The sequence below is a fragment of the Ahaetulla prasina genome, chromosome 2 (genome assembly GCF_028640845.1).
Source record: "Ahaetulla prasina isolate Xishuangbanna chromosome 2, ASM2864084v1, whole genome shotgun sequence".
NCBI classification, from domain to species: Eukaryota; Metazoa; Chordata; class Lepidosauria; order Squamata; family Colubridae; genus Ahaetulla; species Ahaetulla prasina.
Genome location: NC_080540.1, coordinates 283,063,066 through 283,077,990, shown reverse-complemented (window position 1 = coordinate 283,077,990; position 14,925 = coordinate 283,063,066). Strand labels below are relative to the sequence as shown.

At 40.3% G+C, this 14,925-nt stretch overlaps 1 protein-coding gene across 8 annotated transcripts in view; it reads left to right on the top strand.

The window, feature by feature from the left end:
- The window catches only part of NEDD4L (NEDD4 like E3 ubiquitin protein ligase), a 356,456-nt gene that overhangs the window by 323,037 nt on the left and 18,494 nt on the right, over nucleotides 1-14,925 (top strand). For all 8 annotated transcript variants that reach the window (XM_058170485.1, XM_058170487.1, XM_058170484.1 and 5 more), the window contains 4 exons: nucleotides 1,161-1,390; nucleotides 4,195-4,316; nucleotides 7,797-7,867; nucleotides 12,518-12,613. In XM_058170485.1, coding sequence (XP_058026468.1) covers nucleotides 1,161-1,390; nucleotides 4,195-4,316; nucleotides 7,797-7,867; nucleotides 12,518-12,613 — 519 coding nt within the window. The remainder of the gene's footprint in view (nucleotides 1-1,160; nucleotides 1,391-4,194; nucleotides 4,317-7,796; nucleotides 7,868-12,517; nucleotides 12,614-14,925) is intronic.

The following is a 14,925-nucleotide window of genomic DNA, read 5'->3' as shown; positions in this document are numbered from 1 at the left end:
TGTTACAATACAATACATTTTGCTATGGTGTTCTGCAATTGCAGAATTTTTCTCTATTTCCTCTTTTTTCTCTTTCAACTTCCATATTACGCTCCCAGATGTCAGTTATTTCCATTTAATCTTTTCTTTCCCTCTAGAGTCCCACACAAACAAATCCAGACAAATGCTTACCACTGTATTTTCCAGCCACTAAAGGTTCATCTTCATATTTTGTTCACTATAGCATAAAAAATATTTAGAACCATTTCGGAGGGCCTTGCTGTCATTCCTAGCCCATTGCTAAGCCAGCAAACACCTGTCTTTAATTGTCCCAGTTGAGAAATGTTGCTTTCCTTCTTCTTCCATCACAAAGGTTCCCATGTACAGAAGACAATTTCAGGGACTTCAGCCATGAGCCTGGAGGTCACACTGATCTACAGTTGCGTGAGCAAGTCATATGTGGAAACACCCCCTCCCTGTGCAGTCACTGGACTGTCCATCTCCATGGTCTTTTAGGTTTGGCCATGGAGATGGACAGTCTCCATGGCCAAGAGAGACTGGATAGCTACTCATTGATTGGCCATGAGAAAGGCCCTTGAGTGACAAACAGGGATGTATTTCATGAAATGTCTAGTTTAATGAAAAGAAGGACTAGGGGAGACAGGATAACAGTGTTCCAATATCTCAGGGGTTGCCACAAAGAAGAGGGAGTCAAGCTATTCTCCAAAGCACCTGAGGGCAGGACAAGAGCAATGGATGGAAACTAATCAAGGGGAGAAGCAACTTAGAACTAAGGAGAAATTTCTTGACAATTAGAACAATTAATCAGTGGAACAACTTGCCTCCAGAAGTTTTTAAGAAGAGGTTGGATAACCATTTGTCTGAAGAGGTGTAGGGTTTCCTGCCTAAGCAGGGGGTTGGACTAGAAGACCTCCAAGATCCCTTCGACCTTCTATTTTATTCTATTCTATTCTATTCTAAATATTTGCAGTTCAGCAGGACACATTGTCCACCTAGAAGAAGTCTACATGTTTTTAATTGAACCTGTGCAGACACTGCACTGTTATCGAAAAGAAAGAACAAGGTCTGGTCACACTCTTAGATAATTTATTCTACAAATAGTTGATATGGAAAATGCACTCAGACCAATCAACATGTGGAATATTCTTTTTCTCCTGAAGGCTGATATACCAAACAGATTTGAGATGAAACTCCACCGAAATAATATTTTTGAAGAATCGTATAGAAGAATCATGTCAGTGAAGAGACCTGATGTATTAAAAGCCAGGCTCTGGATAGAATTTGAATCAGAAAAAGGCCTTGACTACGGAGGAGTGGCCAGAGAATGGTTCTTCCTGTTGTCCAAGGAAATGTTTAACCCCTATTATGGCCTCTTTGAATATTCAGCAACGTAAGTATATTATATCTGAATTTGCCTGTAAAATTTATTGGCTGTCCATTTTACTGTGAGATAATTGATGAAATATTCCTACAGTTACACTAGATCAGGGGTCTGTAAACTTGGCTCTTTTAAGACTTGTGTACTTCCACAAGTCCACAAGTCTTAAAAGAGCCTAGTTTGCAGACCCTTGCACTAGATGAATTCAGTCATTTTTTTATTTTGTTGTTTTTCACTATTGTTTTCTGGTAGAAAGCCAACAACAGCAGCTATACAACTTTCGAAGAGAAAGTCAAACTAGTAATACAAAAAGCATTCTGTACAGGTACTGTAGTCCTTGACTTACAACCATTCATTTAGTGACCGTTCAAAGTTACAATGGCACTGAAAAAAGTGACTTATGATCATTTTTCACACTTATGACCATGGCAGCATCCCCATGGCCATGTGATGAAAATTTGGTTGCTTGGCAACTGGTTCATATTTAGGACGGTTGCTGTGTGCTGGGGTCACGTGATCACCTTTTGTGACCTTCTGACAAGCAAAGTCAATGGAGAAGCCAGATTTACTGAACAACCATGTTAGCAACTGCGGTTATTCACTTAATAGCTATGGCAAGAAAGGTCGTAAAATGAGACAAAATATCTGTCTCACTTAGCAACATAAATTTTGGGCTCTATTGCGGTTGTAAGTCGGAGAGTAACGATACAATAAAAAGTGCGTGTCTTTAATTTCCATAATCTTCAGTGTGTAATTTGAGCTGTGTATTTTTATAGTACATGCCATGTATATATTTCCCTCAGTGTGTTTATATTTAAAATCTTAATGTGTATGCTCAACAGAAGAAGTATCCTTTTGAACTTTGAACTATGTTGTACTAAGGAATACTGATTTGGGCCAGTTGCCTCCAGCTGCTGCCTTTTGTTTGTTAGTCATGATATTACCTAGTCTGGCATTAATTTGCAAGAACATTTTCTTTTGTGAAGAGATTTAATTAAGGACCAGCTGCTTTTGCTGGAATTTTGCAGTAACAAGCATCAAAGAAAGAACAAATCTGAAACAGCCCTTAATGATAGGAAACAAGAATTACCTGAATCAAATGGAACTGCCAGTTGGGACACATTCCACTGCGTTCAAACCAAATATTTATTTATTCATTGTTTCAGTTTATCTTTCTCCTTTCTGCTCAACCAAATGTATGATGCTTAACAAACTCAAGTAAAAAAAAACCAAAAAGACAAAAGTATAGAAAACAAATTCTAATCCAGATATTGCCAAGGAATACATACAAAAAAAACCTCATTCCAGGAGCCTTCTTATCATGAAGAGTAAGAATTTTTAATAACATTCTTACCTAGGAAAAGGCCTGATTGAAAATAAATTTTACCTGCAGGAACATTCTCCCTAATTCTTTACTGATTTGTCAATTGAAAGATTTTTTTTTTCAAGAATCATCACAGAAATATGTTAGAATCTGGAGGCATGCCATTGCGTACAATGAACTGTTAATTAAATGTACTATTTATACCAGTGGTAGAATTCAAATTGTTTTACTACCGGTTCTGTGGGCGTGGCTTGGTGGGCTTGGTGGGCGTGGCAGGGAAGGATACTGCAAAATATCCATTCCCACCCCATTCCAGGTGAAGGATACTGCAAAATATCCATTTCCATCCCACTCTGGGGCCAGCCAGAGGTGGTATTTGCCAGTTCTCCAAACTACTCAAAATTTCTGCTACCAGTTCTCCAGAACCTGCTGAATAGTACCCCTGAGTTATATGTTCAGATATATGCACAGAGATACTGATAAACCTTCATAACCTCAAATTCTTGCATTAACGCTGTTCTCACCAACCGTTTCTTTCCTAGTAGTATTATTTCACCATTTAAACTCACTTTTCCATGTTCTGCTTAGACAATTAATAGATTAGTCAAAAACTGAATTTATTTATGAAAGCAACTCTTGTCATGCAAATACATGTATTACATTGCTTTCATAGGAATTGAAAGCAATATTGAAAAATGTATCTGTTGATAGAGATTTTAAAAACGCTTTCCTGTTCTCAATACTGTACTGGTTTAGTATAGATGTATAGATGTTGCTGTACAGGTAGTCCCTGGGTTAAGAATGAGATCCATTCCTAATTCCTTATGAGCCACGGTGGCGCAGTGGTTAGAGTGCAGTACTGCAGGCTACTTCTGTTGACTGCCGGCTGCCTGCAATTTGGCAGTTCAAATATCACCAGGGTCAAGGTTGATTCACCCTTCCATCCTTCTGAGGTGGGTAAAATGAGGATCCAAAATTGTTGGGGGCAATATACTGACTCTGTAAACCATTTAGAGAGGGGCTGTAAAGCACTGTAAAACAGTATATAAGTCTAAGTGCTATTGCTATTGCTGTTAACCAAGTTGTTTTTTATTTGTTGACTTGGTAGCTACAAAGACTTTGGTTTAAAAACTTTTTCAGTGCAGTTTCTCCATTGAGAACTAAAGAGCAGAAAATCTAGAATCTGTGACTTTTTGATGCAAAGGTTAAATATATTTAGTTATATAAAATATTCATCCTCAAATGAGGAAAACACTTTCTAAACCACAAAACATACATCACAATGTTTATTAGTCTTTAGTAGTCACAGTACTCTTGAGTTTGTTTATGTCTGTTGGCCCTATTTAGAAGCAAGTAGGTTTCTGATACGTATCAAATACGTTATACTATTCAAGTAATGCCCTAAAGGTATATCTGGGTAACTTGAGAGGAAAATGTGAATCAAATATCTAAGAAACTCATCCTTTCATTTCTCTCTTTCTTTTTCAATAAGGGACAACTATACTCTTCAGATCAATCCTAATTCTGGACTTTGTAATGAAGACCATTTGTCTTATTTCACCTTTATTGGTCGTGTTGCTGGTTTGGCTGTATATCATGGAAAGCTTTTAGATGGTGAGTTGAATAAAGGAGTGTAACTATAAAAGAGAGTTTGGGCTTCAGAAGTAGAGTGCGTTACGTAAGTCAAATACTATAACTGATACAAATTGTTCAGAAGATCTGTGAGTACAAATATATTTTCCTTCCCACAAATGCCTTGAAAAACATTAAAATTGTTATGATGGAGCTGTAAACCAGAAAGTGTGTGAGGGAGAAAAAGGCAGGAAAGAAATTCTCTTCCCATGTGCACCTTTTAAATAATGTTTCATTTATTTTTCCCCATTGATCAGAAGCTTTTTTTATTCAGTAGCTTATATATGCCACCCATTTTCAAATAGCACTATATGCCTGTTTCTAGTATTTATTATACTACAGTTCATTGCACAGTCGTCTACCTATTGAGTCATTTATGGTTGCTCAAAAAGTCAGCCAAATGTTTTTTAGATTTGGCCTTTTTATTCACCTGTTATTGTTTGAGGATGTTAAAGGTATTATTATTAAGTTTTCTTTACATAGCTAAAAGTCAAATGCAGAAGTATGTAAAGAAAGAACAACAAAAAAGAAAAATAGGAAAGAAGGAAGGAAAAAGAAAGAAAGAAAGAAAGGAGAGGGAGGAATGGAAAGGAAGGAAGGAAGGAAGGAAGGAAGGAAGGAAGGAAGGAAGGAAGGAGAGATTAAAGTAGCAATTCCCATACTTCTTTACAGCAAATCCTGCATAAACAAACTCATTATCTCTGTGAACTCCTCAATGTTACAATAATCCCTTTAGGCACTTATTTTATCTTTTTTCATCTCTCAAATCTAGAAATCATCATTTCACTTTTTTCCAGGTTTTAGCAAAAAGCCAATTAAAGGTTTTCAGACTTCTACAAAGTGTTCTTATTGTTTTGTCCTGATCAAACAGTTTAGCCATCTCTTCTAATTCTGCCATCTTCATAATCAATTCCTCCATTGTGAATATTTGAATATTTCTCCATCGTTGAGCATATAATCTTGCTGCCTTTACTCTATAGAAAATCAGACTTCCTATAAGTCTAGTTTGGACATGAGTCCCAATAAAATGATTTCTGATGTCAATACTAATCTTCAAAGTGCTTTGTATTATCAAAGAATGTTTTTATATTTGTTTGCTTTTTTTCCCCTTTCTTTTTTTTCTTTTCACAAATTCATTCATGTTTTTCACATTTCCTTCAGTGATGGGAAGTCCTTTTTATACACCTTAGGTAATTTCTCTGGTGTGGTTTATCAACCGTACATTTTGCTATAAAACCCCCTTACATTACACAATGTAAATTTCAGGCCCCTAATGAATGTATTATTAGTATTGCACATACCTAGGGTAAAATTTGAAACAATGCCCTGCTGAAGATTTAAGAGAGTGGGGCAGGCTGTGTGGGAATCGCCAATCCTTGCAGATAAATTTCACTTAAGTCACAGAAGGATTTTACATCAAAACAAACACCTTCAATTCAGCTTCCAAAGTCACCAGCAATTAGAGAAGCTCTTCTAACACAGAAGATGGCCCTTGGTTGCAGCTGCAGGGTTTTTTTAGAACAGTTTCAAGGGGAGCTGTCCTCCCCGCTCCCCTAGTACCTTATAAAGATGATAAACTGGGCTACATTGTGAGCTACGGGTTTTTTTCCCCTTTGTCCGCAGAAGTGTTTAAAATCTCTGGAAAAGGTAGCCAGATGTGCACTGCGATATAATCTTTCTGTGTCTTCTTCCTAGTGAAAAACAGTCCTTTGAGATTGGTTGGAATAAAATGCAGATCTCTACCAAGCTGTTCAGTCAGTTTCCTAAAGCTACACAATTCAGAAAGGCTTTGCGTTCCAACCTAGTTCTTTAGTTCTTGCATCACATAGCTATATTCTCGACTTTTTATTTATTTTTTTGTTGTTCTATTTATATAGCCCACTCAATCCCACACTTTCTCTAGCACATGAATCAAATAATACCTTGGTACTAGTATTGGGATTTTCCAGATAGGCAAAGACACTTGAGGGTTGATTAGTATCTTCAAGCTAAATTACCAAAGTCATACAAAGAAAGAGTATAATTTTGTGCTCTGGAGAACTTGAGAATCATTAAGCTTGTTCTCAGAAAATTATTCACACTGAATACATTTGTGTAGCACTCAACCAACATCATTTATCTTTTTCAGGACCTAGCTACCCTGTGGATAGCAAAAACTTACAATTCGTTCATTCTTCCCCGCAGCCATATTTGAGGGAGAAAGATAGTCATAATTTTCTGCCCACAGCTAACAGTGGTCTCAAAGAGATAAATTCTAACCATTCTTCCTTACAATAAATAAAAAATATTCAGTTGCAATAATTACCAATGCATCTTTTACATTTGGATTTGGATTTGGATTATCTGTAGCAAGGATAGTTTCTCTCTTTTTTGAAGCTGTTTTAACATAACATAATAACAGAGTTGGAAACGACCTTGGAGGTCTTCTAGTCCAACCCCCTGCCGAGGCAGGAAACCCTACACTATTTCAGACAAATGGCTATCCAACATTTTCTTAAAAATTTCCAGTGTTGGAGTATTCACAACTTCTGCAGGCAAGTTGTTCCACTTATTGATTGTTCTAACTGTCAAGAAATTTCTCCTTAGTTCTAAGTTGCTTCTCTCTTTGATTAGTTTCTTCTTGTTCTACCCTCAGGTGCTTTGGAGAATAGTTTGACTCCCTCTTCTTTGTGGCAACCCCTGAGATATTGGAACACTGCTATCATGTCTCCCCTAGTCCTTCTTTTCATTAAACTAGATATACCCAGTTCTTGCAACTGTTTTTCATATGTTTTAGCCTCCAGTCCCCTAATCATCTTTGTTGCTCTTCTCTGCATTCTTTTCCTCTTCTCTGTTGCTACATACCCACACACACGTATTTTTTAAGAGATATTTTATATCCCCAAACTCCGACAGATATAACCTTTTCTCTCTCACTTGGTTTCTATTAGAAATGGTTTGTTACTTTCTGGATTTTCAAGAAATGTAACTCCGTGGATGTTTTCTAACACATACCTCAGGTTAATCAGCTGATAAATTAAGAGCTAGGTCCATAATTCACTTGTTTTTAAGGCCAAATGTTGTAGATCAGGGATGTCACACTCGATTTCATTGAGGGCCACATCAGGATTGTATTTGACCTTGGGGGCGTTGGGGGGCATGGCCAGGTTGACCAACTCAACATCACTCGTGTCGGGGCATCTGTGACGGCCCGAGCGCAATACTAGTGAAAACAGGCTCTTGAGCTCTGTTTCGGCTGTGACAGCCTCCTGCAACCCTCTGCCAGTGAAAACAGAGCTAGGGAGGGCCACCCGTAGAGTGCGGGCCAGTCCTTTTCTGTTTCCAGGAAAGGGCCAGATCTAAGCACCATGCGGGCTGGATCCAACCCCTGGGTCTTGAGTTTGACACCCCTGTTGTAGATGGTAAAATGTTCATTTATAAGAGGGAGCCATTTTTAATTAAACTTTGTTCCTTTGTGCACAGGTTTCTTCATTAGGCCCTTTTATAAGATGATGCTGGGAAAACCAATAACCCTAAAAGACATGGAGTCTGTGGTGAGTAAACACTAGAAACCCTATTAACATTTTCAATTATGTGTATTACTTCTTCTCTGGAGAATTTTTTTTTTAAATGTCACTATTCCCAGGAAGCTCCAAAGTTTGATGCTTGAGTAGCATCATGAGATCAGGGACATGTACTGCTTGGTTTTACTTTCTAAACTCTCTAATAAAGCTTTTTCTTTTTTTAAACAACCTAACAAGGTAACAATTTCAAATTCCTCTTACGATTAGATTCAGCACAAAATGAACAATTAGCAAAATATTTTCGTAAGGCTTTTTTAATTAGAAGTTTGACAGCTGCTTGAAGCACTTCCATGAAAGAAAATAATGAGCATTCTAGGATTCTTGAATAAATTTAGCACTCTTATAATAAAGGGTGAAGAAGACCGTTATCCTGTTCACCTCAAGCATTTGGATGCACTGGTGAAAATGTTGTGCTTGGACTTATGTTTAAATCATCGTACACAATAGTTTCACAGGATGACCTTATGCAGGTTAATCAAAGAGAGAATAGGACCATCTGAGACATATGAGGGCAGTATTCAATCTTGTGTCCATTACCTCAACCTCGAGGGGGGTGGTCATTCCATCTGTACGGTAAGTGGGAGAGGCAGATATGGCGGAGGCAAGGGGCCGTATCGTTCTCTGGGAGCACGTGTTCGATGTTTAAAAGCAATCACGTGCTCCAGCCCCTCAGTCCTTACTCGTTCCCCGGATGGTCAGGACCCTCAGAGCTTGGGTCTTCGGCTGATGCTGTGCAATGCCCAGTCCATGGTTAATAAAGCTCCCCTGATTTGTGACCTTATTCAGAGGGAGTTCGCGGACTTTACGGGCATTACGGAGACCTGGTTGGGCACAGAGGGGGGTGTACCCCTGGTTGAATTGTGCCCTCCGGGTTTCCGTGCATTCCATCAGCCGAGGGCCCAAGGTAGGGGTGGAGGAGTGGCGGTTGTGATTAAAGAAAGCCTAGAGCCGAGGGAGTCCACTGTGCCTCAGATAGCTGGTTGTGAATCCCTTCTTGTGAAGTGGGGCCTTAGGAATCAGATGGGTCTGTTGATCACGTACCTGGCTCCTTGCTGCGTGACTACAGCCCTACCTGAGCTGCTGGAGGTGCTTGCCGGGGTAGCAGTTGAGATTCCCAGACTTTTGGTCATGGGGGATTTCAACTTGCCATCGGCCGGCTTGTCATCAACGGTGGTCCAGGAGTTCCAGGCTTCCATGACGGCCTTGGACCTGATTCAAGTAACTGATGGCCCTACACACACTGGGGGAGGCACACTAGATCTGATTTTTATCTCTGGACAGTGGTTTAATGATCTGGAACTAGGAGATTTAGTGATGGAACCGGTGTCATGGTCAGATCATTTTCTCCTTCGCCTGGACTTTCGGACCGCCGCTCACCACCGCAGGGAGACGGAGCCAATGCATTGGTTCCATCCCAGGTGCCTGATGGACCCTGAGAGGTTCCGGATGGAGCTTGGGCCGTTCCCTGAGGATCTTGCCCACGGCACGACTGAAGAACTAGTTGCGGCCTGGGAACGGGCCGCGGCTGGGGCTTTGGACCGTGTCGTGCCTTTGCGGCCTCTGACCCAGCGTAGATCTCAATTGGCTCCTTGGTTTTCTGAAGAGCTGAGGGAGATGAAACGCCGGAGAAGACGCCTAGAGAGTACCTGGAGGTCTAGCCGTTCCGAGGCTGATCGGACACTAGTGAGGTCCTTTACTAAGACCTACCTAGTGGTATTGAGGGAGGCGAAACGTTCTTACGTTTCCACCCTCATTGCATCGGCAGATAACCGCCTGGCCGCCCTGTTTCAGGTGACCCGCTCCCTCCTTCATCAGGAGGGGCGGGATGACCCCTTACAGGGTCGTGCTGAGGAGTTTAACGGTTATCTATATGATAAAATCGTTCAGCTTCGGGATAGTTTAGACCAAAATTGTGATGATCCAAATGAGATGACGGAGACGCGTCTTGTTGAGGTTGTTTGGGATGAGTTTGATTCTGTGGCTCTCGAGGACGTGGACAGGTTACTGGCGAGGTTACATGCAACTACATGTTTACTGGACCCGTGTCCTTCCTAGTTGGTGCTGGCTACACAGGAAGTGACACGAGGCTGACTCCGGGGAATTATAAATGCTTCATTGTTGGAAGGGGTTTTCCCCGCTGCCTTGAAAGAGGCGGTGGTGAGACCCCTCCTCAAGAAGCCTTCCCTGGATCCAGCTATTTTGGGAAATTATCATCCAGTCTCCAACCTTCGCTTTGTGGCGAAGGTTGTAGAGAGTGTGGTTGCATGGCAGCTTCCCCAGTACCTGGATGAAGCTGTCTATCTAGACCCGTTCCAGTCCGGCTTCCGGCCCAGACATAGTACGGAGACAGCTTTGGTCGCGTTGGTGGATGACCTCTGGAGGGCCAGGGATAGGGGTTGTTCCTCTGCCCTGGTCCTATTAGATCTCTCAGCGGCTTTTGATACCATCGATCATGGTATCTTGCTGCACCGGTTGGAGAGTTTGGGAGTGGGAGGCACCGTTTATCGATGGTTCTCCTCCTATCTCTCTGACCGGTCGCAGACGGTGTTGACAGGGGGGCAGAGATCGACCGCGAGGCGCCTTACTTGTGGGGTGCCTCAGGGGTCGATTCTCTCGCCTCTCCTGTCATCCGCTGGGCGATGTCATCAGTGGCTTTGGCGTGAGTTACCATCTGTAACTCACGCTGATGACACGCAGCTGTACTTTTCCACCCCGGGCCACCCCAATGAAGCTGTCAAAGTGCTGTCCCGGTGCCTGGAAGCCGTACAGGTCTGGATGGGGAGAAACAGACTCAAGCTCAATCCCTCCAAGACGGAGTGGCTGTGGATGCCGGCACCCCGGTACAGTCAGCTGCAACCACGGCTGACTGTTGGGGGCGAGTTATTGGCCCCAATGGAAAGGGTGCGCAACTTGGGTGTCCTGGATGGACGGCTGTCGTTTGAAGATCATTTGGCAGCCGTCTCCAGGAGGGCCTTTTACCAAGTACGCTTGGTCCGCCAGTTGCGCCCCTTCCTTGACCGGGATGCCTTATGCACGGTCACTCACGCTCTTGTCACTTCTCGTTTGGATTATTGCAATGCTCTCTACATGGGGCTGCCCTTGAAGTGCACCCGGAGGCTTCAGCTAGTTCAGAATGCAGCTGCGCGGGTAATAGAGGGAGCCACACGTTGCTCCCATGTAACACCACTCCTGCGCAGTCTGCACTGGCTTCCTGTGGTCTTTCGGGTGCGCTTTAAGATTTTGGTTACCACCTTTAAAGCGCTCCATGGCTTAGGGCCCGGGTACTTACGGGACCACCTGCTGTTACCTTATGCCTCCCACCGACCCGTACGCTCACACAGAGAGGGTCTTCTCAGGGTGCCATCCGCCAAACAATGTCGGCTGGCGGCCCCCAGGTGTAGGGCCTTCTCTGTCGGAGCTCCTACTCTTTGGAACCAACTTCCCCCTGGTTTACGCCAATTGCCTGATCTTCGGACCTTTCACCGTGAGCTGAAAACGCATTTATTTATTCAAGCGGGACTGGCTTAAAAGTTTTATTAAATTTTATTGGGGTTATTTATGAATTTTAGGGTTTTAAATTGATTGTTTTAAATTTCGGCCATTTATGTAATATGCTTGGTTTTAAGTTTCTGTTTTAATGTGTATATTGTGTGGTTTTATTATTTGGCTGTACACCGCCCTGAGTCTTCAGGAGAAGGGCGGTATAAAAATCTAATTAAATAAATAAATAAATAAATAAATAAATAAATAGTGTCAATTTACGAAATACTACGCTGATCCTTTTTAAAAAATAGAGGGAGAGGTAATCCTTGCTTAATGACCAGTCACTTAGCAAACATTTGAAATTAGGATGGATTCTCCAAAACGGTTCTTACAATCGGGTTCCAAAGTTCTGGCATAGCAAACTCTCCTCCCTTGTGATCATATGACTACATTCCGAGCCCTTAGCAGCCATCTTACCTTTACAATCTATGGTCATGTAACATGATTTATGATGGGTTTTGCTGGCCTTTTCAGTCCGTTTCCAGCAAAAAAAAAAACACCCATAGAAATGCATTGACTCACTTAATGAGTGCAATGTTCGCTTCATGACCATTTCAAAAAAGATCATAAAATTGGGTCAGCCATGTGGGTGCCTTGACTTATGACTGTCATGACTTAACAACAGAAGTTCTTGCCTCCACTACAGTTTCAAATCGAGGACTGCCTATATTACCAATATTCAATCTCATTCTTTCACTTTTAGAAAATAGAAATAGTTAACTTTATTGAATTCCAAATAGCTTATAATATTAATGGCAAGAGAAAGCAGCTGTTGACGAAGCCCAGAAGCATAATAAAAATGATTCATTTGATAGGTTTTCAAGTTGGCTGACATTTGGAAGATTCAGATGACCATCTTCCAATTTAGAAGTTATGTTTCTGTTTAAAAGATCTAAATCCCTGATTATCTGATTTCTATAACATTCACCTTATCCACCTTATGACATGTTTTAAAAATACTAGGTGTATGCCAAGTTGGCAGAGCCAAAAGAAATTAGCTGGTAGACATCTTTCAGTATATTAATGTTACATTTCCAAAAAGAATTGATTAATGGAAATCAGTGTTCTTCCTTACAGGATGGTGAATATTATAATTCCTTGAAATGGATTCTGGAGAATGATCCCACAGAACTGGATCTTATGTTTTGCATAGATGAAGAAAACTTTGGACAGGTATGTCTATCTTATTCCAACAGTTTTCTTTCGTTATTCCAAAATGTTCATTTGCAAGTTTTTTAACTATTGCATTGTGCTATATACTATATCCCAAGAAGATATTTGAACATGTTTAAGCAAAAAGTAATGCTAAATTTGGCACTCCACAGTCAAAAATTTCTGAATATCTCAGTTTGGGTTTCCTTTTTACATAAGAGAGGTTGAACAACAAATAAATAATTTCTTTTTTTTTTTATTGAAAGAGTTTTAAAAAACAAAAACATTTTTCCCCCTTTTTCCCCCCTCCCTCCCAAAAAACCCCCTTCCCCCCTCCCTCCCCCCCCCCCCGGCTTCCCGGGTCAATCACAAGGTATTGTTATACATAAACCAAACATAGAATAAAATTTTCCCTTCCAATCCAAATAACCACATCTAAAGCTTTTCATCTCCCAACCCCCTCCCCATTACATAAAATAACTTTCATTATTCAAAGGCAATCTGATATTTCTTAATCTGATATCTATTTTGTAGATAATCAATCCATTTTTTCCATTCAATTAAATATCTTTCCTGCGTATTGTCTTTTAAAAAAGCTGAGATTTTAGCCATCTCAGCCAAATTAATAACTTTCAGTATCCATTCTTCTATTGTAGGTATCTCTTCTTTCTTCCAGTATTGTCCAATCAACAGTCTTGCTGCTGTTATTAAATTCAGAATCAATTTAGTCTCAATCCCTGTACAATCCGTTATAATTCCCAAAAGGAAAAATTGTGGCAGGAACTTTATCTTCTTCTTCAGTACATTTTGAATAATCCACCAAATTCTTATCCAAAAGACCTTAATTTTCTTGCAAGTCCACCAAATATGAAAATATGTAGCGTCATCACAATCACACCTCCAACATTTCGCTTGGATATTAGGATACATACATGATAATTTTTTGGGATCTAAGTGCCATCTATAAAACATCTTATAAAAATTTTCCCTTAAATTCTGTGCTTGTGTAAACTTAACATTTCTAACCCAAATTTTCTCCCATGTTTCCAACATATTTCAAAAAAGGATTTTGGTAGTTTTGCATGTATAGGTATCTTCTTGGAGGAGGTTCTCTTATCCCTTCTTGTATCAATTACTCCATTCCAGTCTCCTAATAAAATAAACGAACTATAATCCCAGAGGGTCAACCTCTCGTGTAACATTTTGTAAAACTTTTCTTGTTGCTGATTAGGTGCATAAATACCTATCAGCAAAGTCTTTTTTGCATCTATCACCAGTTCAATAGCAATAAATCTTCCTTGAATATCTGCCTCAATTAACTTAGCTGGTATATCCTTCCTGATATATACAACAATTCCATGCTTCTTTTCCAAAGCTGATGCAACAAAATGGTTACCCAATTTTGAGTTAATTAAATAATTTTGGTCTGATAATTTTATATGTGTCTCTTGCAAACAAATCACATCATTTTTAAATTGTTTCAAGTAGTGAAATATTTTCCTTCTTTTCTGAGCTGAATTCAAGCCATTAACATTCCATGACAAAATTCTATTTGCCATTACTGGCCTCCTGAAGCTTTGAAGCAGACAACGGAAGCTCCTCCTCCGGTATCTTCCGTCTAGCTCCTCCCACAGCTTCCATGCTGGGATCCTGGCTTTTACTTTGAGACTGTTGCTCTTCTTTACGCTTAAGAGCTCCTCTTGTCACCCTTTGCTCTTGTGGTTCCTCTAATACTGGCAGCAATGAAGGCTCTTGGATCACCACGCCTTCTTGAATCTCTTGAAGTTTTCTATCACTTCTATTTCGACTTTCAAAACTGTAGAAAGAAAATCCTTTGCCTTTAAAACAGTGTCAATTCTATATCTCCTTCCTTGATAGAATACTGTCAGTCCAACTGGCACCTCCCATCTGAATTGAATCTGATGTTTTTTAAGTTCTTGTGTAAAAAAAGCAAATTCCTTCCTATCTCTTAACATCTTTGAAGGAATCTCTTTCAACACCTTCAGCTCCTGTTCTCCAATTTTTAAAGTTGTCTGATATGAAACTTGCAGAATCTGATTTCTCATAGTCCTTTTCACAAAATAAACCACAATGTCCCGAGGAAGCTTTCTCTGTCTTGCAATCCAGGAATTAACTCTATATATTTTATCAATTTGGTAAGCTACCTCTTGGGGTTCCACTTCAATAAATTCAGCCAATGCTTCTGATATAATTTTTCTTAAGTCGTCTCCTCGCTCTTCTTGCATACCACAGATTCTAAGAGCTCCTTCCATAAGTTTATATTGTAATATCACAACCTGATCTTCATTTTGATCCACTTTTTTCTGAACACC